The following is a 23,038-nucleotide window of genomic DNA, read 5'->3' as shown; positions in this document are numbered from 1 at the left end:
AAAAGATAGGTCCCATGCAACCCGTTAGTTTCCATCTATCCACCAGAGAACGTTAGCTTGTCGAGGGAAACACTGGCTGATGGCTCCAGTAGTAGGAAAACATAATAGACATTCAGGTTTTGGTAACCAAAGTTGTGCTAATCTTGTAGAGTGAGTAGGAGAATGTTCCTGCCTATTCTTTTCTTGGAAGTGTGTGTATAAGATTGGTAAAATTTGCCATTTAAGTGTACCATTAATACATTCACATTGTTTAATAGCCATCACCGCCACTCATCTCTAGAGCTTTTCATTTTTCTCAGCTGAAACTATGCATCTATTAAACACCAATTTTCCCTAGCACCTGGCAACTACCATTCTACTTTCTGTCTCTGAATTTGACTACTCCAGTTACCTCATATACATGGAACCATACAGTATTTATCCTTTTGGGATTGGCTTATTTCATTTAGCATGTCTTCAGGGTTCATCCATGTTGTGGAAAGTGTCTGAATGTCCTTACATTTTAAGGTGAAATCATATTCTGTTATATGAGTATATCACATTTTGCTGTCCATCCATCAGTTGATGACACTTGGGTTGTTTCCATCTTTTGGCTATTGTGAATAATGCTGCTATGAATGTGGGTGTGTATATCCATTTGCGTCCCTTCTTTTTTTTATTTGTTTATTTTTTTTGAGACAGAGTCTTGCTCTGTCGCCCAGGTTGGAGTGCAGTGGTGTGATCTCGGCTCACTGCAACCTCCGTCTCCCAGGTTCAAGCAATTTCCCTGCCTCAGCCCCCTGAATAGCTGGGACTACAGGTGTGCGCCACCATGCCCAGCTAATTTTTTGTATTTTAGTAGAGATGGGGTTTCACCATGTTGGCCAGGATGGTCTTGATCTCCTTACCTTGTGATCTGCCCACCTCGGCCTCCCAAAGTGATAGGATTACGGGAGTGAGCCACTGCGCCGGCCTGCTTTTACTTCTTTTGGGTATATAGCCAGAGGTAGAATTGGTAGATTATATGGTAATTTTATATTTAATTTTTTTGAGGGGCTGCCATAGTGTTTTTTGGAGTGGCTGCACCATTTTATGTTCCTGTCAGTAGTGTGCAGGAGTTCCAGTTTCTCCACATCCTCACCAACACTTTTTTTTTTTTTTGATAGTAGCCATCAATGGGTGTGAAGTGGTATCTCATTGTGGTTTTGATTTGTGTGTCCCTAATGATTAGTGATGTCAAGCATCTTTTCTTGTGCTTATTGACCATTTGCATACCTTTTTTGGAGAAATGCATATTCAAGTCTTTTGCCCGTGTTTTAATTGGGTTTTTTGTCGTGTTGGGTTTTAGGAGTTAATTATATATTCTTCATAGATATTATTTGCAATCTGTTTTCCATTCTTTCGGTTGCTGTTTCACTCTTGATAGCCTCCTTTGATGCACAGAAGTATTCGATTTTGATCAAGTCCAACTTACCTATTTTTTTCCTTTTGTTGCCTGCGCTGCTTTTGGTGTCCTATTCAAGACACGTCACCAAATTCAGTGTCATGAAGTTTTTCCACAGTGTTTTCTTCTAAGAATTTTATAGTTTTAGCACTTATTTTTAGGTCTTTTATCCATTTTGAGTTAGTTTTTGTGTGTGGCGTAAGGTAAGGGTCTACCTCCATTCTTTACATGTGCATGTCTGGATTTCCCAGTACCATGCATTGAAAAGGCTCTTCTTTCCCCATTGAGTGGTCTTGGCTCCCATGTCAAAAATTGTATGACCAAATACATGATGGATTGTTTTTGGGGTCTCCATTCTATTCCATTTTTCTGTATGTTTGTCTGTCCAGTGCCATACTCTTTATTATTGCCTTCTTCTTTCTTAGGGTTTAATCTGCTATTTTTCTTGCTTTTTGAGAAATGAATACTTATTAGCACTGTGATGTTTTTGTAATCTGTTTATTATGAAAATTTTCTAACATAGATAAAAGTAGAAAAATAGTAAAATGAATCTAGTTTTAACAGGTGAATATGTTCCTGTCTCATACTTCTCTGTATTTTTGATTGATTGGATTATTTTTATTTTATTTTATTTTTTTTTTTAATTTTTGTTTTTAGACGGATTCTCGCTCTTTCGCCCAGGCGGGAGTGTAGTAATGTGATCTCGGCTCACTGCAAGCTCTGTCTCCCAGGTTCATGCCATTCTCCTGCCTCAGCCTCCCGAGTAGCTGGGACTACAGGCGCCCGCCACTGCGCCCAGCTAATTTTTTGTATTTTTAGTAGAGATGGGGTTTCACCGTGTTAGCCAGGATGGTCTCGATCTCCTGACCTTGTGATCTGCCCACCTTGGCCTCCCAAAGTGCTGGGATTACAGGCGTGAGCCACCGCGCCCGGCTGATTGGATTATTTTAAAGCATAATTCTGTTTTTAAGGCATTTTACCTCTTAATGATAAGGATTTTAAAAAAACCCTACAATATCATTATCCTGTCTATAAGATTAACAGTGATTCCTTAATCTAACATGCAATCCATGTTACATTTTCCTGGACTATCTCAAAAATGCCTTTTTTAGGTGGTAATTTTGAATTAGGACCTGAGCATGTTCTCTGTGTTGACATTGCTTGACATGTGCTTCCAGTCTTTCTCCCAACAACATGGCTCCAGGCCCTCCTCTCCCTGTGATGATACCGTTTTCTTTTTCAAAGAAGCAGGTTGGTTATTTTGGAGAACTTCACATTTTCTGAACTTGGTTGATTGCATTCTCTTATTCTAGACCAACATGTTCTTCTGTTAGTTACATTAATCTGCTGGTTAGATCTAGAGGTTTGGTTGGATTTGAATTCGGTCTCGTTGGGGCGGTGTTATGTCTGGGGTCATGCTGCATGCTTTCTGTTGGCTCAGGAGGCCTGTAATGCTCAGTGGCTCCCCACTTTAGTTCTGTGAAGCTAGACCAGGGAATTCATGTGTTGCGTATCCTCTATAAAATCCCCTACCAACCTTGCCCTCTGCTGTCTGGTTAGCAGGAGGTACAATTTGTACAGGAAGGACATAATCTAAGCTTGACTTCTTGAACTGCCACCTCCCTTTAACTATTTTTCATAACATTGAGTTGGTATCCTAGCACTTGCATAGGTGACCACCACTCAGGTTTTCTTTTTTTGAGTATTTTTATGAACTAATAGACTTTTATTGATTTGGTGTTTTTCTTTTTTAGCTTTTTCCCTCTGATATACACATTTAAAGACATAAATGCCCTCAAGCATGCATTTAGTTGTATGTCACCAATTTTGATCTGCAGTATTTTGATTATTAATTGAACACATTTTCTAATTTTCATAGTCATTTTTTTCTTAGAATTTTGGGTTACTTATAAGTGTATTTTATAATTTTCAAATATGTGGATGAATTTTTTATTTATTTTGAATGAATTTTTGAAAACCTATTTCTAATTTAACTGCATTGTAGTCAGCACATATGCTCTGTAAGTTTATTTCTTTGAAATCTGTTGAGATTTGCTCTGTGGCCTGGCATGGCCCGATTTGGTATTCATGCTGCCTAGATTTTTTTTTAAAGCATTCTATATTTAACAGAATTTGTATGTGTGGTATTAGTTTCAGAGCTAGGTATGTATTTCTCCCATTGTGATTGTGGGTTTGTTTATTTCTGCTTGTAGTTCTTTCACACAGTTTGTTCTTTTCATTTTACCTGTTGATTGATCAATGGACTGATTCTGGTTTCTGTATATACAGAGTCATTTTTTACAGGTCAGAACTGTAGAAATAATGAGGAAGTGACACTTATACGCAAAGCTGATTTGGAGAACCATAATAAAGATGGAGGCTTCTGGACTGTGATTGACGGGAAAGTGTATGATATAAAGGACTTCCAGACACAGTCGTTAACAGGAAATAGTATTCTTGGTAAGATTACACTTCTTATTTCCTGGTTAAAAGTTACAACCTATATCATTTTAAGCAGAGTATTTGGCTTATAAATGATTTCTTTAGTTTTGTGCCAGCCCCCGCATATTTTAATGTATCTGTGGCTTCGATGTCTGTCTTATCAACAAATTCAGCACATTTGAAGAATTTTCTTTGATTATGCATTTTTTGTTTTAATACTTGGAACTCATTTCAAGTTCTGAGTTGGCCCAGGCAACCCTGGGAGACAGTGGAAGGTCATTATACTCTGGTAACCCTCACTTTTGAGTTAAGCGCCTAACTTATTTCCTATTCACTGTTTCTCCTATATCTCTTCAGGCAAGCTGAATTGAACTCATGTTGCTTTTTCCCTTTTTGTTTCAGCTCAGTTTGCAGGGGAAGACCCAGTGGTAGCTTTGGAAGCTGCTTTGCAGTTTGAAGACACCCGGGAATCCATGCACGCGTTTTGTGTTGGCCAGTATTTGGAGGTGAGGCTGTATGCCTTGAGTGATGCAGAGGATGGCAGGGGATACCCTCTGTGTGTTTGTGATAGGAATATTTGGATCTAGAAGTACTGATATCTGGGTCTTTTGTGGGGCATTAGGGATAAATATAAAGATCCTTTAGAAGTTTTGTCATAAATGAATTTACATTTATTCATGTTAAGATCTGTGATGTACTGGTCTTGAAAAATTGTTTTTTAAATGATCAATTTGTGAGAAATATAGACAGTGTTCCACAAGAAAAGAGGTTAAACTTTGGTCTTATGTAGAAATTTGGAATGGCTTATAATCTTGAGGTATGTATTTTTTGGGAAGAACTATGTAGAAGTGTAATTCTTTACAGTAGAAATATGTCCTTCCTATGTATTCATGAACACATAGAATTTATATATTGGGATTAGCTTTCCAGGTATCGACAAGTAATAAGATGTATTAAATGCCATTAGGGCAGGGCTTAAAACAGTTTATGAAGGGGAGAATTACCTTTGCTGTAAATATCTTATGTGACTGGAAAAGTTGAACTCTTGCTTTTTTCAAAGTTTGATTTTTGTTAGAATAAATTTCATTTCCTCTACATGTGTGGTCACAGTCCACTAATACTTGTCATCGAATACTTGTCATAGTTTTGTTGCCCAGTGGGTTCTTTATGCATGTAACAATTCATTATACTTTCTGAAGCATGGTGTACAGTCACTTTGGAAACTGATTCCTAAGGAATATTCTAGCCAAATCATGTATCTGTGGTTTAGTTTTTCTACAGTAGGGCTGTGCAGTTGCTGCCTGCTTTACTGGGCATGTGGGTTTATGTGGTATCTGCTGTTACTTGGGCACAGCAGCATCAACTCATTACAGGATGGAGGGGCAGAATGCCCAGAGCACCCCTGGGCTCACGTGCGGTTACAGCTGCAGGACAGAGCTGTCCTTTTGGTTTTATGTTTTTAATTAATTCTGTTTCCTCAGATTGATGATGAAATTTATTTTTCCAGCCTGACCAAGAAATCGTCACCATACCAGATCTGGGGAGTCTCTCTTCACCTCTGATAGACACAGAGAGGAATCTGGGCCTGCTTCTCGGATTACACGCTTCCTATTTGGCAATGAGCACACCGCTGTCTCCTGTCGAGATTGAATGTGCCAGTAAGAAAATCTTTGCTTTTTGCTGATCAGCAGATTATTTTTTTTGAACTGTAAGTGCCATTAAGAGTGGGAGAGGGCCAGGCACAGTGGTTCATGCCTGTAATCCCAGCAGTTTGGGAGGTTGTGGCACGTGGATTGCTTGAGGTCAAGAGTTTGAGACCAGCCTGGGCAACATGGCAAAACCCCATCTCTACAAAAAAACACAAAAATTAGCCAGGCATGTTGGCACGTATTTGTAGTCCCAGATACTCAGGAGGCTGAGGTAGGAGGATCGCTTGAGCCTGGGAGGTTGAGGCTGCAGTGAGTCATGATCATACCACTGCACTCCAGCCTGGGTGACAGAGCAAGAGTCTCTCTTTAAAAAAGTAGGATATGGCCAGGCGGTGGTTCATGCCTGTAATCCCAGCACTTTGGGAGGCTGAGGCAGGTGGATCACCTGAGGTCAGGAGTCCAAGACCAGCCTGGCCAATGTGGTGAAACCCCATGTCTACTAAAAATGCAAAAATTAGCTGGGCGTGGTGACGGGTGCCTGTAATCCCAGTTACTCGGGAGGCTGAGGTAGGAGAATTGCTTGAACCCAGGAGACGGAGGTTGCAGTGAGCCGAGATCGCGCCACTGCACTCCAGCCTGGGTGACAAGAGCGAGACTCCGTCTCAAAATAAAAGGAGAGGGGGATTCAACACAGCTGATGATGATAAAAATAATAATAATAAGGATAGTGAGACTCAATCAGGTAGAAACAGCTGTGAGTGGTTGTCATTTGCCCTCATGGTCTGTTGCTGCAGAGGAAGCTAAAAAGTGTGCAGGAATGTCTACCCGTCTACCTTGTGGTGGTCTCACATATTGCAGCCTCTGCCTGATGGGCCCAGCATGGCTTTTGTCTCCCTGCATGCCCAGAAATTGCACAGAATGTGGATTAGCTGTCCTCTCAGGGAACAGCATTCTACTTGAGGGCTGTGTTTTTACCAGACCAGGCTCAAGTCAGTTATATTTCAGGATGGCAGCCTTTGTAACCACCTAAAATAATAAGTTTCTTCCTGTCTCCTAAGATGGGTTTACATTTTCCTTCATATAGTTGTGCATTTCCCATCTGTCTGTCTGTCCGTCCGTGTGAGCAGCTTCTGTTGAACAGTTGCCCGGTGCAGTTACCATGCGAGGTGTTCAGGATGCAGTGATGGGTAGGACATGCCTCTGCTTTCAGCTACTTCTTGTTGATGAGCCAGCATTCTAAGCAGGTCACGTTACAAGGTGGTGAATGGTGAAATGGAGACGTTCATACGTGGTTTTGGGAGAAGAAAGGCTTCACACTGGCAGCAGTCCTGAAATTGCGTGAGGGAGCATTCTGGGCAGAAAACACAGGAGTGTCAAGGGCAATGCTGAGAGGAGCAGGGCTTTCCTGCTGCTTTCGAGAGTGGGTGTGGCAGAAGGCTTGCGGGGAAGGAGGATCTTGGTGTCCACACAGCCCCCGGTTGGGTGGACCTTTGTGCAGTGCTGGGTGCTGGGCTGCCTGTGGTGCCCTCTGAGGTATCTGCTTCCTTCCCTCCTCCTCAAGGCTCATTGCTTGCCAGAAGATGGGCTTTGTTTAAATTGGCAAGGAGGGCAGGGCTGGCGAGTTCCAGGGCAGAGGGTGCCATGGGCCCTGGCAGGTGGGTCCAATCCACAGGAGGATCAGAGGCTTATCTTGGAGCAGTAAGGAGGGGCTGTCTTGTGCTTAAAGAGAGGGGGCCAGAGAGAGTCGGCATTGGATTAGTGTTTCCGAAGAACGAATGTGGTGGGTTGTGGAATGCTCCTGAGTGCTCTAAAATCTAAATGTCCAGTAAAAGAACACTAAGTGCATCCCCGCTTTGATTGCTTGGATTTGGAGCGGTATTTGATAACACAGATCATTAATAGATATCTGTAGTGGTGCACATACTAATTTTGTGTGTATGTGCCGCTCCCTCAAGTGACCATAAGCAGTTGTAATTAACATTCTCACTGGCTGATCTAGTGTCTTTCACCACGCACAGGTCTCCTTTCATCGGCCCTCCCATCTCCAAGGATCTATCCTTCATTACAGATTGTGTGTTTGTTAAATATTTTCTCCTTTTCGTTCTTTTATAAGTGCTCTAGGAATACGTAGCCTACCCTGAGGATGTAGTTCTTTGTAGAAACCCTTCAGATGTGCTGTTCCCTGCCTGGATACTGAGCGTCTGGGTCTTATTCCTCATCTTAGCTCAGTTGTTGCTTCCACAAGTCCCTTACTGACCCCCAGAATAGCGGTGGTCTGTCTTCCAGTCTCCCTGGTACCCCCATAGTCATCCGTTGCACATAGTTTTGGACTTGAAATCCTGTGATTAGTTGTGTCAGCAGCACCCTTTGCTGCCTTCCTTGTTAGAATGTGCACCTCAGTCTTTACACGGTATCTGTGGAACTAGGCAGCTGCAGGCAGAGCACAGGTATCCAGTGAATGCTGGACTGGAACTACGATCCTGAGTTCTGATGCCATGCCTGAAGCGTGTGGAATCACCAGAAAGTGTGTTCACGTAGATAGAGGAATTATAAGTCAACCTGTGTAAACATGTTAGGTGGAGCTCTTTCATATGAATGATGCTGAATTTCACCTTCTAAATTGAGTGTTCAGTTGAGCATCTTTTTTTTTTTTCTAGCATTTATTTTGAGTTGTGCACTTGAGTTTCTCTTTCATGTTTGCGTGTGCATTTTCTAGAATGGCTTCAGTCATCCATCTTCTCTGGAGGCCTGCAGACCAGCCAGATCCACTACAGCTACAACGAGGAGAAAGACGAGGACCACTGCAGCTCCCCAGGGGGCACACCTGCCAGCAAATCTCGACTCTGCTCCCACAGACGGGCCCTGGGGGACCATTCCCAGGCATTTCTGCAAGCCATTGCAGACAACAACATTCAGGATCACAACGTGAAGGTGAGCTAGGCCTGCCCCCACTGCCACCTCAGTGCTCTGTTTATCTGAGGACTTTGACATAGGAATACTTACCTGCTCTTTGGTTAACACAGCACAGACTTTGTTTCATGTATTATTTGGAGGGTTTTGAGGTGAGAACCTGATTGTGTTAACATGCTAGCGAGGCTTCAGAAGCATTAGTGATTGCAAGTGCGTCAGAAGCTGTGGCATGTTTAAGATTTGTGAAGACTCACTGGGTGGCTCTGAAGTTACTTCCAGCTGTTTCTGTTGCAGGACTTTTTGTGTCAAATAGAAAGGTACTGTAGGCAGTGCCATTTGACCACACCGATCATGTTTCCCCCTGAGCATCCCGTGGAAGAGGTCGGTCGCTTGCTGTTATGTTGCCTCTTAAAACATGAAGATTTAGGTAAGGAGCTCAATATCTGTGTACTTTAGGTACACTGCAGATTCCTCGACTAACCTGCGGTACATATTCATTCCTTCCCTGCCCTTCTTTTAAATGTCTTTTTACAGGTCATGTGGCATTATCTTTAGTTCATGCAGGTGCACTTGGTATTGAGCAAGTAAAGCACAGAACGTTGCCTAAGTCAGTGGTGGATGTTTGTAGAGTTGTCTACCAAGCAAAATGTTCGCTCATTAAGGTGATAGATTTTAATTCTTTTTATTCTGTGCTTTGCAGACAGTTGCTGAAATATTTGTTGTTAAAGTTGTCTTTTCCTGGTTAACTTTGCAGACTCATCAAGAACAGGGCCGTTCTTACAAGGAGGTCTGCGCTCCTGTCATCGAACGTTTGAGATTCCTCTTTAATGAATTGAGACCTGCTGTTTGTAATGACCTCTCTATAATGTCTAAGTTTAAATTGTTAAGTTCTTTGCCCCGTTGGAGGAGGATAGCTCAGAAGATAATTCGAGAACGAAGGAAAAAGAGAGGTAAGAATGTAAAAGGACAGAAGATACTATTAAAGCTTGTGCTTCACCCTGCCACGTTGGATCTGTAATTTCAGAGTGAAGTTTCTCTACTGTTGATTCCATGTAACATTTCTACCTGCTGCCATCATTTTTATTAAGTTACGATTAAATACAGAAATCTCGCTTGTTTTTCCAAGCAATCAGACAATGAGGCAGTTTAGGAATTGAGTGTGGTATGATTTGATTACTAGTAAATTGATGTTGAAAACATAAATAATCTTTACTAAATTGATGGGAACAAGGAAGTATTTTTATTTTATTAGTTATCCTGGTAGTGAGATATAATGGGAACATTTAAACTTATTGCCATTCTTCTAAAGAAATGTTTTTTGTTTGGAAATATTGAGTATTCTGATACATGGAGAATTATAAAGGGAAGCTAAAAGAGTTACTGATATTTTCCTGGAAGTAGCTGTGTAAGGGTACAGAAAAGTCTTTTTGCATTAAATCCAAATTTGAATAAAAATGCTTAGAAATTATAAAATAGTTTAGAATTTAGTCACTTGTGATTATAAATAAACTACAGAAATTTCTGATTATATATTTTTTTTTTTCTTTGAGATGGAATCTTGCTCTGTCGCCAGGCTGGAGTGCAGTGGTGCGATCTCAGCTCACTGCAACCTCCGCCTCCCAGGTTCAAACGATTCCCCTGCCTCAGCCTTCCAAGTAGCTGGGATTACAGGCACTACAGGCAGGCACCAGCACGCCTGGCTAATTTTTGTATTTTAGTAGAGATGGGGTTTCATCATGTTGGCCAAGATGGTCTTGATCTCCTGACCTCGTGATCTGCCTGCCTCGGCCTCCCAAAGTGCTGGGATTACAGGCGTGAGCCACTGCGCCTGGCCTCTGATCATATTCTTATGACTTATACTGATTTACGCACAAACCTGCTTATTGAACAGTATTGATTACTGAGTTTCTGATGGGCATTTTGAACAATAAGCTTATGAAAAACTAAAGTGTGTTAGAAGCCATCCTAATTTGATTGTTCCTAAACAAACCCTACACCATAACAGCCTGTTTGAATGCGAGGGGTGCTCTGGATCAGGAAGTCACAGCAGTCACACTGCTGCGATTCCTTTAACCCAGGCATGCAGGAACTCAGCCCGGGCCCAGGAGACAGGCTGCCTCGGCATGAGGGAGAGAGACTCCACATTTGCCATCTCATATCCGTGGGTTCTGAGCCCACACTGTCACTTTTAGAGTTTCTTGTGGGTTTATAGATTTATTGTGTGTTGTTTCAAGCTGGTTTTCTTTTTTTTTTGGAAATTAAGTAACTTGAAAAGATTAAGTGATTAATATTCCTGTTGCTGTGTCAGGGATCCCCGAGCCTTCTCTCAGGCTTGATGATTCACTAAAAGGACTCAGAAGAGCTGTTATAGTCACAGCTGTGTTGTTTTACTGCAAAAAGGATACAGATTAAAATTAGCAGAGGGAAGGGTGCATGGAGGGGAAGTCCAGAGGAAACTAGGCACACGCTTTGGTGTCTCTCCCCAGTGGCGTCACGTGGATGTGCTTAGCTCTCCCAGCAACAGTGTCACATCATGTGTGAAGAATTGTTAACCAGGCCAGCGCACCTGAGCGAGTCTAGAGATTTTGTTGGGGGCCAGTCACATACGCAGGCAGTGCCCATGTGACTGACCTCACTCAGACTCCAGTGCCCCAGTGCAAAAACAGGTGGTCCCTCGCAAGTCCCATCATTAGCATAAACTACCTGGCCAGACCACTGCCACAAGGTCCTGGGTGTCAGGTATACCAAAAAACTTCTCAGGCAGGATGCTCCAAGGGCTCAGAGCTCAGCTCCTAGAAGAAGGACCAATCCTGAAGGGACAGACCTTCCTTGGGAATTTGCAGGGTTTGAGCAACCCCGGCCTGCTATGTTAGCTCTTTACTGCCCAGGTGTATTATCAATGTTGCTTATTTTTTATATTATATGCTGAGGAGATTTAGACCAAAAATTTTAAAAGAGATAAAGTATAGGGAGGAAATTCCACATATGACAGTGAATTCAGTTGATTCAGTTACACAGTAACAGAACCACTGAACTGGACCGGGGTGGACAAGCCAGGAACTGTGGGCCAAATTCTACCTCTTGCTGGCTTTGGGTTGCCCATGGACTAAGACCTTTTTTTTTTCAGTTTGAAATTGTTTTTTAAAAATTAAAAGAAGTATATTATTTTGGCACATGAAAATTACATGAAGCTAAAATTGTAGCACCATAAATAAAGTTTTACAGGAGCACAGCCACACCTGTTGCTTTATCTGTGGTTACTTTTTGTGCTACAGCAGCAGAATTGAGTATTTGCGACAGACTGCGTGGCCTGAAAGACTCAAATGTTCACTCTCTGGCACTTGAGGAAGAGCTTGCTGGCTGCCGGGCTTCCCGTGCTTTGGGGCTTCTCCCCTCGTCGCACTCTCACTTTGTCTTTTTGTTCTGCCAGGGTGATCATTTCACTCTTGTTGTTGAGCATTGCAATTTATAATGTTGTTCAGATGTTTATTTGAATGAAATATTTGTCCTTCATGAAAATCTAAGTATTTCTTAATTTAAAATTAATATTTAAGTGTATGATTTTTATAGTGAATGATGTTTTAAAACACAGTTCCTAAGAAGCCAGAATCTTCAGATGATGAAGAAAAAATTGGAAACGAAGAGAGTGATTTAGAAGAAGCTTGCATTTTGCCTCATAGTCCAATAAATGTGGACAAGAGACCCATTGCAATTAAATCACCCAAGGTGCAGTATTTTCTGTGATTCTGAGGTTGGCTGAATAGAATCATAGCATGTAGCAAAGGAATCCACAAGTCTTGTACCTCTGTACCTGAGCATCTGGAGGGAGGGACGGGCAGTTGTTAGAAATACGGCCCCAGTGATGCTTCATGAACTTGACTTATGATGTCCTGGTCAGAGCTGTAGCTGGAGAAGGGTTTCCTTTTATTTTTGGTACTAGATTGTATCATTAATTATTCACCATTCATTCCTTAAATATATTCTTTGTTCCAGAAACAGTGCTGGGCCCTGTGGCTATTAATATGAACCATAACTTAACTTTGTATGCCAAGCTAGCCTGTTCCAACATATATTAGTATAGAGATTATAAAATCACTTATAAGTATATTTATGGCATAGTTTTAAAACCATGTATTACTAAATTTAACCAATTTAAACCTATGAGCATTATTTATATTTTACTTGAATAACTTTTAGAGCACAGTTTAAAATTAAATAGGGTAGACTAATGATGAAAATTGTTTTCCTTTGTTAGGACAAATGGCAGCCGCTGTTGAGTACCGTTACAGGTGTTCACAAATACAAGTGGTTGAAGCAGAATGTGCAGGGTCTTTATCCGCAGTCTCCACTCCTCAGTACAATTGCTGAATTTGCCCTTAAAGAAGAGCCAGTGGATGTGGAAAAAATGAGAAAGTGCCTACTAAAACAGGTAACATTTGATGAGAAATGCTTCTCTGCATTGGGTAATATACATAACACTTAACTGTATGCATTGATATTTTGCAGTTGGAGAGAGCAGAGGTTCGCCTGGAAGGGATAGATACAATTTTAAAACTGGCGAGCAAGAATTTCTTACTTCCATCTGTGCAGTATGCGATGTTTTGTGGATGGCAAAGACTTATTCCTGAGGGAATCGATATAGGGTAAAACGTTAGCATGTTTTTTTCTTAAATAAGGTAGCTATGGCAACAAAATGTTGTTCTGTAACAGTTAGAAGTCTGGCAGTGTCCCGAGTCAAATTCTTTATCTTTGTTTGAAAGGGAACCTCTTACTGATTGTTTAAAGGATGTTGATTTGATCCCGCCTTTTAATCGGATGCTGCTGGAAGTCACCTTTGGGAAGCTGTATGCTTGGGCTGTACAGAACATTCGAAATGTTTTGATGGATGCCAGTGCCAAATTTAAAGAGCTTGGTGAGTCAATAATTGTATCAATGTTATTTTATAGTTTGCCTTTAATTATATGTTGTGGAAACTTGCAAATGCCAATTTTTCTTTTGAGAAGATTTTAATAAATTTGTACTTTGTACTTGTATAATCTATGCTGCTGTCAGCTTTCTCAGATTTTAAACAAAACTTCAAAATTTAGCAGGAGACACAATGTTGAAGTACTCTAGTATAACATTTTGACATTTTTATGTGTATCACCACATATCCTAAAGTGTCTGTGTCCTATATTAATATTTATTTCCTGGATAATTTGAGCATCTACAGAGAGTTGATTGGATTGGTTTTGTGGAGGAAAAGGGAGACATAACTTTTATATTTGAAATGGAAGGAATGGAATAGGGCACCAGGGTATTCAGAGAGCAACATGCTAAGTCCTGTAGACAGATGGAACGACCTGTGCATAGAATGCAGGGGGTAGGCCCATCGTGCAGCATGACAGAGCTGCCCACTCTGTGGAAACCCCTGGAAAATAGTCAGATGTTTAAAGTAATTGCCCGTGCTTTCTGCATTACGTTTATTCTTGTATCCATGCACAAGAAATGTAGGTGGGTGTCAACGCTTATTAGTCAGATGTTTAGAGTAATCGCCCGTGCTTTCTGCGTTACGTTTATTCTTGTATCCATGCAGAAGAAATGTCAGTGGGTTTCAAAATAGTCAGATGTTTAGAGTAATCGCCCGTGCTTTCTGCGTTACGTTTATTCTTGTATCCATCACAAGAAATGTCAGTAGGTGCCAATGCTCATTAGGTATCCAGCCGGTCCCCCTGCAAACCATCACCAATGAGAACCCATCGGGACCGAGCCTGGGGACCATCCCGCAAGCCCGCTTCCTCCTGGTGATGCTCAGCATGCTCACCCTGCAGCACGGCGCAAACAACCTCGACCTCCTGCTCAATTCCGGCATGCTGGCCCTCACACAGACGGCACTGCGCCTGATTGGTAGGTCTGCACCTGCTTGAGCGCCCTTGGGAAAATGTCAAGATTTTGCTTTGATTTCTTTTCTTTTCTTTTTTTGTTAAAGCTGTTTGTAAATTATGGTAAGACACAAATAGAAAGTGTACCATTTTAACGTCACAATTCAGTGGTATCAAATACATTTACGATTTTCTAGAGTCATCACCACTGTCTAGTTGTAGAACTTTTTCATCACTATAAATGCACACCATTTAGCGCCCAGCCCCTTTCTCCTTTTTAAATAGGGTTATTTGTCGTCACCTTGTTGTACCAATAAATGCACTATATAAGTGTACCAAACCTTTAAAGAAGAATTAACACCAGTCCTCAGACTCTTTAAAAAGTTCGTGTAAACTAGACCTTCACAGATCTGTAGACCTTTATCAGGTATATCATTTGAGGGTATTTTCTCCTGTTCTCTGGATTGTATTCCCTTAGATAGAGAAGTTTTTTATTTTGGTGAAGTTCAATTTATCTGTTTCTCTTTTGTCGTCTATGCTTTTGATATCGTATCCAAAAAGCCATTTCCAAATGCAAGGTTGATGAAGATTATCCTCATGTTTTCTTCTGTAAGTTTTATAGTTTCAGCTCTTGTATTTAGATCTTTGGTCCATTTTTAGATAATTTCTTTTACACAGTGTGAGGTAAGAGTCCAACCTGTTTTTTTTGATGATCTGATTGTTTCAATACCACTTGTTGAGGACTGTTCTTTCCCTGAAGTTCTGGGTACCCTTGGCAAAAATCAGTTGGCTGTAGATATTTAGGTTTATTTCTGGACTCTCAATTACATTATCACATTCTATATGTTGATAATTATGCGGGTACCACCCTGTTTTGAACATTGTAGTTTTGTACTGTTTTAAAATTGAGAAGTGTGTTTTCTTTCTCAAGATGATTTTGGCTACTTTGGGTCCCTTGCATTTTCATATGAACTTCGAGGCTGGCTTTTCCATATCTGCAAAAAAGACCATTGGGATTTTTGCTAGGGATTGAATCTGTAGATTGTTTTGGGGAATAGTGCCATTTTAACAATGTTAACATCCATTCTCTGAATGTGGAATGTCTTTCCATTTATTTCTGTCCTCTTTAATTTCTTTCAGCAGTATTTTATTGTTTTACAGTTATCAGGGTAATAATGGCCTCATAGAATGAACTAGGTAGTGTTCCCATATATTCTGTTTTTAGAAGAGTTTGAGGATTGGTGTCAATTCTGCTTTAAATCTTTGGTAGAGTTGACCAGCTAAGCTTTTCTTTGTTGAAAGATTTTTAATTAGCGATTCAATCTCTTTACTTGTTACGGGTCTATTCAGATTTTCTATTTCTTCTTGAGTCAGTTCGGGTAATTTATGTTTCTAGGAATGTGTCCATTTTATTTAGGCTATTTTATTTGTTGGTATACAGTAGTTCACAGTGTTCTTTTATAATCTTTTTTATTTTTATGTTGGTAGTACTGTCTCCACTTACATTTCTGTTGTTAGTTATTTGCATCTTCTTTTTTTTCTTTTTTTTTTTTCTTTTTTTTTTTGAGACGGAGTCTCGCTCTCTTGCCAGGCCAGAGTGCAGTGGCACAGTCTTGGCTCACTGTAACCTCCGCCTCCTGGGTTCAAGTGATTCTCCTGCCTCAGCCTCCCGAGTAGCTGAGACTACAGGCACGCGCCACCACGCCCAGATAATTTTTTTGTATTTTTAGTGGAGATGGGGTTTCACCATGTTGACCAGGATGGTCTCGATCTCTTGACCTCGTGATCAGCCCACCTCAGCTCCCCAAAGTGCTGGGATTACAGGTGTGAGCCACCTTGACTGGCCTCTTTTTTTCTTAATTTACCAAGAATTTGTCAGATTTTTTGTTCTTGCCAGAAACCAAACTTTTGGTTTTGTTATTTTTCTATTCTCTATTTAATTTATGGCTGCTCTAATCTCTATCGTTTCCTTCTTTCTGCTTTGTATTTTTTTGTTTTTGTTTTTGTCTTTGTTTTGAGACAGGGTCTTACTTTTCCTTCAGGCCGAAGTACAGTGGCACAGTCATGGCTCACTGCAGCCTCAACCTCCTGGGCTCAAGTTATCCACCTGCCTCAGCCTCCCAAAGTGCTGGGATTACAGGTGTGAGGCACCACACCTGGCCTAACTTTGGTTTTTATTGTGTTATTTTTTAGTTCTTCCAGATGTAGAGTTAAGTTATTGATCTGAGATCATCTTTTGTAAATGCAGACTTTTATAGTATAATTGCACCTTCATCCCTGCTTTTGGCGCAGCACAGAAGTTTTGGTATGTTGTGTTTTCATTCATCTCATAGTATTTTCTAATTTCCCTTGTGATTTCTTCTTTGACCTACTGGTTGTTCACTGTGTGTTGTTTAATTTTCATATACTTGTGAATTTTCCACTTTTCCTTTTGTTATTAATTTCTCATTTCATTTTGGTTGGAGAAGGTAATTTGTATGATTTTAGTCTGTTTAAATTTGAGACTTTGTGGCCTAACATATGGTCTGGTCAGTCTAAGAGAGTGTTCTGTGGTATACTTGGGAAGAATGTGTATTCTGCTCTTTTTGGTGAGATGTTCTGTATATGTCTATTAGATCTGATTGGTTTATGGTGGTGTTCTTTGGCTAAAACTGAGATGCTGCAAGGCCAGTTGTCAAAGTCACAGTGAAAAAGCAAGGTTTTCCCAAGCTCTTTTAATCACATCAGTCTTAGAGTTCACATTAATCCATTCAAAAATATGTATCAGGCCAGGCTGTAATCCTAGCACTTTGGGAGGCTGAGGCGGGTGGGTCGCTTGAGCTCAGGAGTTTGAGACCAACTTGGGCAACATAGAGAAACCCTGTCTCTACAAAAAATACAAAAACTAGCTGGGCATAGTGGTGTGTGCCTATGGTCCCAGCTACCTGGGAGGCTGAGGTGGTAGGATTGCTTGAGCCAGGGAGGCAGAGGTTGCCGTGAGCGGAGATCAAGCCACTGCACTCCAGCCTGGGCTCCAGCCTGGGCGACAAAGTGAAATCCTGTCTTGGGGGTGGGGGGAATCTTTCTGTCTGTCTGTCTGTCTGTCTGTCTGTTTCTCTCTCTCTCTCTCTATGTGTGTGTGTGTGTGTATATATATATAATTTTTTAATTTATATATTATATTTATATGTTGTGTTAAATATATATTTTAATATGCATATTACAGCTGAAAATAATAATCTAGTAAGGGTTATATCTGATTTCTTGAGGCCTCGTTAGCAACCAAAAGTTGCATTTAAAAATTACAAAAGCATATCTCCATCGAGAAATGGCCTTTTTATGTTGTCTACTTTTTCCCCAGAGGTTCCAATAAGGAAAAATCACAGCACAAATCATTAAGTATGGGGACTTGTTCTGTTGATAGTATTCATGTGTTTAAATTTCATCTGGCCCACTGGCTGCAAAAAGCAAGGAAGTTGTGTCTCATGAATATCCGTCTATATTTGCAGCCTGCCCTGATCAGGGTATCCTTCTTGTCATTTAAGAAATTATAAACATATAATATTTTATACCAGCTTAATGTATACATCCACATGTAACAGCCACAAAACATAAAGCTATGCAAAATGAAAAATTCCCCCAGTTTTGCTTGCGAATTTATCCAAGTCCTTAGCAATACATTCAGTCTTTACAGAGTTAACAGTATAGCTGCCCAGGGGATCCTGGGAGATCCACCTGGAATGCAACTCCTGTCCCTTCCTTGGGGCCCCTTCCTGGGGGCCCTAAAGTAGCGGCTAGGCTAAAGGAAAGGCTGTTTCCCCTGCTAGTTTATCTAAAGTTTTGCTCCAGCCCTGGGAATTGAATATCCTTTGTTGCTCTCTTGGAAGAGAGAGAAACACAAACTTTTTACATTTTTTGGTCCACCCAAGCCCACCTTTGGGACTGTTTGGATCTTTTTCCCTCCCACCTGGAGGAGAAAACTAAAATCAAGGGAGTTACCAGAACCACACTCCTACCCCCTCTCAGTTTAGCAAGTGGGAAAAGGGGGGTTAAAAATCTAGCCTACTCTCCTAGGGTTAGCTCTCCTATTTTCAAATCCATTGGTAAGTTTTACTTCTCTCAGGTGACAGCAGCTCGGCTTCTGTTTTGTGCTATGGATGACTGTAGCCACCCAGGGCACCAATTGTCAGGGGTCTCCAAGACCACCCCCAGGTTTGATGGTTGGCCAGGAGGACTCACAAGACTCAGCATGTAGTTGTACTCAGGGCTATAGTTTATTACAGTGAAGGCACACAGAGCAAAATCATGAAAAAGGACATGGGTAAAGTCGAGAGGAAAGCAGGTACAAGCTTCCACAGGATCCACACAGGATGAGCTGTGTCAGGTGCTGTCTGCCAGGAAGCTGGATAGAGACTCCAGGCCCAGGGTTTCCATTAGGGCTGATCACACGGGCACCCCCTGCCTGGCACGTACGAAGTTCCAGAACAAGGAAAGCAGGTTTCAGCACAGACCACATTGTTTGTACAGACAGTTCAGGCACAGGGAACCACACCTACCACCTAGGGAATGGGAGAGCCCTCCTGAGATCCAGACTCCAGCCGAGGGCCAGCCTGCAGTAACCCTGTCTGAGGTTGTATCTCGGGCCAGCTGTTAGCTGTCTTCTGCACAGAACCATGATTAAAGTTTGTTAGTTTCCCACTCTTAGATATTTAGGTAGTTATCTTTGTTTTTCTATTAATAAAAAATGTGATGAATATCTTTCTAACTTATTTTGCTTTTTTGGGGGGAGTAATTCCTAGAAGTAGAGAAAGTAGCTTTACTGAGCATTTTAATATCTTTTATATCTTCCTAGGATATTTATCTATTTCGTCCTTCCGTTTATCTTCTTTTATCCTATATCAGTAAAATATTCATAATATTATATTGATAAGACATATAGTATGGATTGTTCAAAATTATGATCTTCATTAGTGCTTTGTGAATGTTTTGTGTGTATTAAGGGGACACTGTAGCTACTTGTTGGCTCAGCTATTGTTTTTGATGCTCCATCAGGCCCCAGTTGTGACAACGTTGAGGAAGATATGAATGCTTCTGCTCAAGGTGCTTCTGCCACAGTTTTGGAAGAAACAAGGAAGGAAACGGCTCCTGTGCAGCTCCCTGTTTCAGGGCCAGAACTGGCTGCCATGATGAAGATTGGAACAAGGGTCATGAGAGGTGTGGACTGGAAATGGGGCGATCAGGTACTCAGAGATTTGATGTGAACACATTAGCCACACATTAGTTATCTTCTACACAGTTCTGTACGATATCGGTGGGTGGAAATTGGAATAATCCAGGATGTGTCAGTTAATCGATGACACAGGTGTTGGTTCCTGAGCAGCTGAAGGGAGTGAACACAAGTAGGGAATCATAAGTAGGGCATCTGAGCAGAATCAAGTCTGGAAAGAGAGGCAGCTCTTTTCAGGAAACTCACTGGCATGAGGCTCAGTTTGATGGGTCACTGGAACAAGAGTGTGAGAGTGAGCAAGAGAGTAAATCTCATTCTGAAAGTTGGTGTAGTGAAGGCTCTGAGGCAGGAAGCCCAGATGCTGCCCCTGTGGGCTGATGGCCATGTGCTGCGAAGTGCCCTGAACCCAGTAGTTAGGGATCTACCTCATGGGCCTGTGGCCACGTCTCCATCTTCCCTCATGGCAGGTCTCTTCTAAATCTCTGCCAGGTGCCCCCAGGTGGAAGTCACTTACCACAGCCCTAGCTAAGTTAGGGCAGTGTTCACCTTCCCATGGTCTGTCTAGCTTTTCTCAGCCACGCTGGTAAGCCCCGGCTTTGTCACAGTCATCTTAGAAATAGCAGTGTCTGGAGACAGCATCCATCCTAGAAACAGCTTTCTCCTGCAGAAGTGAGAGCCAGAGCTTCCCCCTGGGGCCCGGGGAAAACTGAAGCAAAGGGAATGTGGAGGTGCTGGTGCTTGTTTCAGGTTTGCGCTCTTGCGAGGCCCGTGAGGGATTGAGGGGTCAGGACTTGCTGCAAAGCCCTGTCTCTGCATTGACTCAGAGGATCCTCATTGAGATGAGATTTCCCCGACTTCCTTGGTAAAGCAGCATGAGCACGTTATTTTATGCCATTTAATTTAAAATGATGCAAACACACATTTTGTAGGAGAGGTGAAATCTGTGTCTGGGGACAGCCCCTGACAGATAGGGTGGCATATGGTGATATCTGTGTGGCAGGTCTGGTGGGAGCCATGGAAGGACCAGGGCAGGGCACACACCGTCCTAACTGAGGTCTGGTGGGAGCCATGGAAGGACCAGGGCAGGGCACGCACCATCCTAACTGAGGTCTGGTGGGAGCCATGGAAGGACCAGGGCAGGGCACGCACCCTCCTAACTGAGGTCTGGTGGGAGCTATGGAAGGACCAGGGCAGGGCACACACCCTCCTAACTGAGGTCTGCTGGGAGCCATGGAAGGACCAAGGCAGGGCATGCACCCTCCTAACTGAGGTCTGGTGGGAGCCATGGAAGGACCAGGGCAGGTTACGCACCCTCCTAACTGATCTCTACTTTGGCTTTCTCAGGATGGGCCTCCTCCAGGCCTAGGCCGAGTGATTGGTGAGCTGGGAGAGGACGGGTGGATAAGAGTCCAGTGGGACACGGGCAGCACCAACTCCTACAGGATGGGGAAAGAAGGAAAATATGACCTCAAGCTGGCAGAGCTGCCGGCTGCTGCACAGCCCTCAGCAGAGGATTCGGACACAGAGGACGACTCTGGTGGGTGACTCAGGAAGGTGTTTAGTCCAAGGCAGCCCACAAACTGTCCAGGTGCTGGCTGCCACCACTGTCATCTGGGCCTTAGAATGGGATGTCAGGACGTACCTGCAGCTGGGCTCTGTCCTCGGAGCCTGCAGTTTAAATAAGCTCCCAGGCACCTCCGATGCAGGTGTGTGGAGTGGCTGTGGGATCCGGCAATCTGGCTGGAACTGACTTTCTGCATTTTACTCTCACGTGTGCACCCGCCCCTCTTTGAGAATGTGGTGGCCAGGCCGGGGCAGCTGCACCACCAGTGAGTCTCATGTGGTTGGCGCTGAGCCTGCATCTGAGCGAGTGAGCCGAGGCCTGGTGGAATTGCCCTGTGGTCTTGGTCCATTGCCTCCTCCTCCAGTGAGAGCCCCTGCCCAAGCACACCCCACCTGCCACCTGCCTTTACCTTTCCTCTGTGGTCCCTGACTCTGAACTCTTCATGTAATGTGGAGTTAGTCAGCACTTTATTGCTTCTAGGGAAGCAGAGGTGAGAATTTAGGGGTGGACCAAGAAAGCTAGATCCTATCTGTGGAGATCCAGGTTGCGGGAGGAGGTTTCGTGACATTTCTTAGCTGTTCCTAAAAGACATGTGAAGCTTCACATGGCTGGGCTTGGTAATACCGTCCAAGAGGCTGGGGCTGCCTCCGGAAGCACCACAGTGCCCCCCATGGCTACAGTGTCATCAGGCTCAGAAATGGCTGTTTCAGTGAGCACGAGATCTTAGAAGGTGTACTCACTAGAGAGCAGGCGGTATGGGGGCTGGAAGAGGCTATGCCATAGCGCACCGTCTGGGCTCGGGGCACACAGCTCAGATCCGGATACCACCATCTTTGACACGTCACTTCTGGGGCCTGGGTCCCTCAGGTGTGAACAGAAGTGTTCCCTACTGCGTAGGCCTGTTAGGAGCGATGTATATGGCACCTGGAACCCTGTCCCTGAGGGCGGATGTGGTGCTGGCCGCCAGCATCCAGCCTATAGTATGCTGCCTGACACCAGTCGCTGCTTCCTCCCTCAGCCTACCTTGCCTGCAGGAAGCAGGCCTGGCTCCCTGCCTGGGGCCTTTCCCCACAGAGGCATCAGAGCCTGGGCAGGGGTGGCCCCACGACAGAGGGTGGCCTCATTTGCCACACATCTCCTCATCCCAAAAGCAGCCAAGCTGGCTGCATGAGCGTCTGGTCGCCCCACTCCACAGATGCCGGTGCTTTGTCCTCATCTAGGACACAGCCAGCTCATCAGAAACCAGCGCTTGACATTTGATAAGTTGTGTTTCTAAAGAAGTGAAACCTTGGAATCATTTATTGCTTCTGAGTTATATGCTAATGTTGTTTTGAATTATTATTTAAAAGATTGTTGAGGAAGATGGGAACAGAAAATGATCAGGGTGCACGTTTAGTGCATCCTGAGTTCCATCTTTTCTTCTTGTAAAGATCTGTTTCCCTTTCCAAAGCAGAAAAGATGACAGTCTGGGAGGTCGAGGTGGGAGGACTGCTTACCCTGCGAGGTCAAAGCTGCAGTGAGCTATGATCATGCCGTTGCACTCTAGCTTGGGAGACAGAGCCTGTCTCAAAGGAAAAAAGAACACAAAAATCTCTGTACTTTCAATTTTGCGTGAACCTAAAACTGCACTAAAATTCAAGTCTTCAATAAAACAAGAATGTAATATTAAAGCTGTTGAATTATATGCAAGACTATCTTCCAGTTTTACTTGGGAATATAATTTGTAATTTTGATTATTTTTTTTAGAAGCCGAACAAACTGAAAGGAACATTCACCCCACTGCAATGATGTTTACCAGCACTATTAACTTACTGCAGACTCTTTGTCTGTCTGCTGGAGTTCATGCTGAGATCATGCAGAGCGAAGCCACCAAGACTTTATGCGGACTGCTGCGAATGTTAGTGGAAAGCGGAACGACGGACAAGACATGTATGGAATGAGAGATCGAGGGCCCAGGGAGTCAGCGCTGGGGGCCGCACGCTT

General features: G+C 42.9%; 1 protein-coding gene across 4 annotated transcripts in view; it reads left to right on the top strand.

The window, feature by feature from the left end:
• Positions 1-23,038, top strand: part of HERC2 (HECT and RLD domain containing E3 ubiquitin protein ligase 2) — a 207,605-nt gene that overhangs the window by 78,276 nt on the left and 106,291 nt on the right. For 3 of the 4 annotated variants that reach the window (XM_063698424.1, XM_031002064.3, XM_063698423.1), the window contains 15 exons: positions 3,713-3,883; positions 4,268-4,371; positions 5,373-5,523; positions 8,231-8,445; positions 8,719-8,851; positions 8,959-9,086; positions 9,179-9,374; positions 12,017-12,150; positions 12,680-12,853; positions 12,931-13,067; positions 13,185-13,336; positions 14,119-14,310; positions 19,317-19,504; positions 20,836-21,028; positions 22,802-22,984. In XM_063698424.1, the coding sequence (XP_063554494.1) occupies positions 3,713-3,883; positions 4,268-4,371; positions 5,373-5,523; positions 8,231-8,445; positions 8,719-8,851; positions 8,959-9,086; positions 9,179-9,374; positions 12,017-12,150; positions 12,680-12,853; positions 12,931-13,067; positions 13,185-13,336; positions 14,119-14,310; positions 19,317-19,504; positions 20,836-21,028; positions 22,802-22,984 (2,451 nt within the window). The remainder of the gene's footprint in view (positions 1-3,712; positions 3,884-4,267; positions 4,372-5,372; positions 5,524-8,230; positions 8,446-8,718; positions 8,852-8,958; positions 9,087-9,178; positions 9,375-12,016; positions 12,151-12,679; positions 12,854-12,930; positions 13,068-13,184; positions 13,337-14,118; positions 14,311-19,316; positions 19,505-20,835; positions 21,029-22,801; positions 22,985-23,038) is intronic. The other variant, XM_031002065.3, reaches the window with a different exon arrangement.

The sequence above is a fragment of the Gorilla gorilla genome, chromosome 16, assembly GCF_029281585.2.
Source record: "Gorilla gorilla gorilla isolate KB3781 chromosome 16, NHGRI_mGorGor1-v2.1_pri, whole genome shotgun sequence".
Lineage (NCBI taxonomy): Eukaryota > Metazoa > Chordata > Mammalia > Primates > Hominidae > Gorilla > Gorilla gorilla.
Note: the sequence above shows the minus strand (reverse complement) of the source record. Positions and strands in the feature narration are given on the sequence as shown.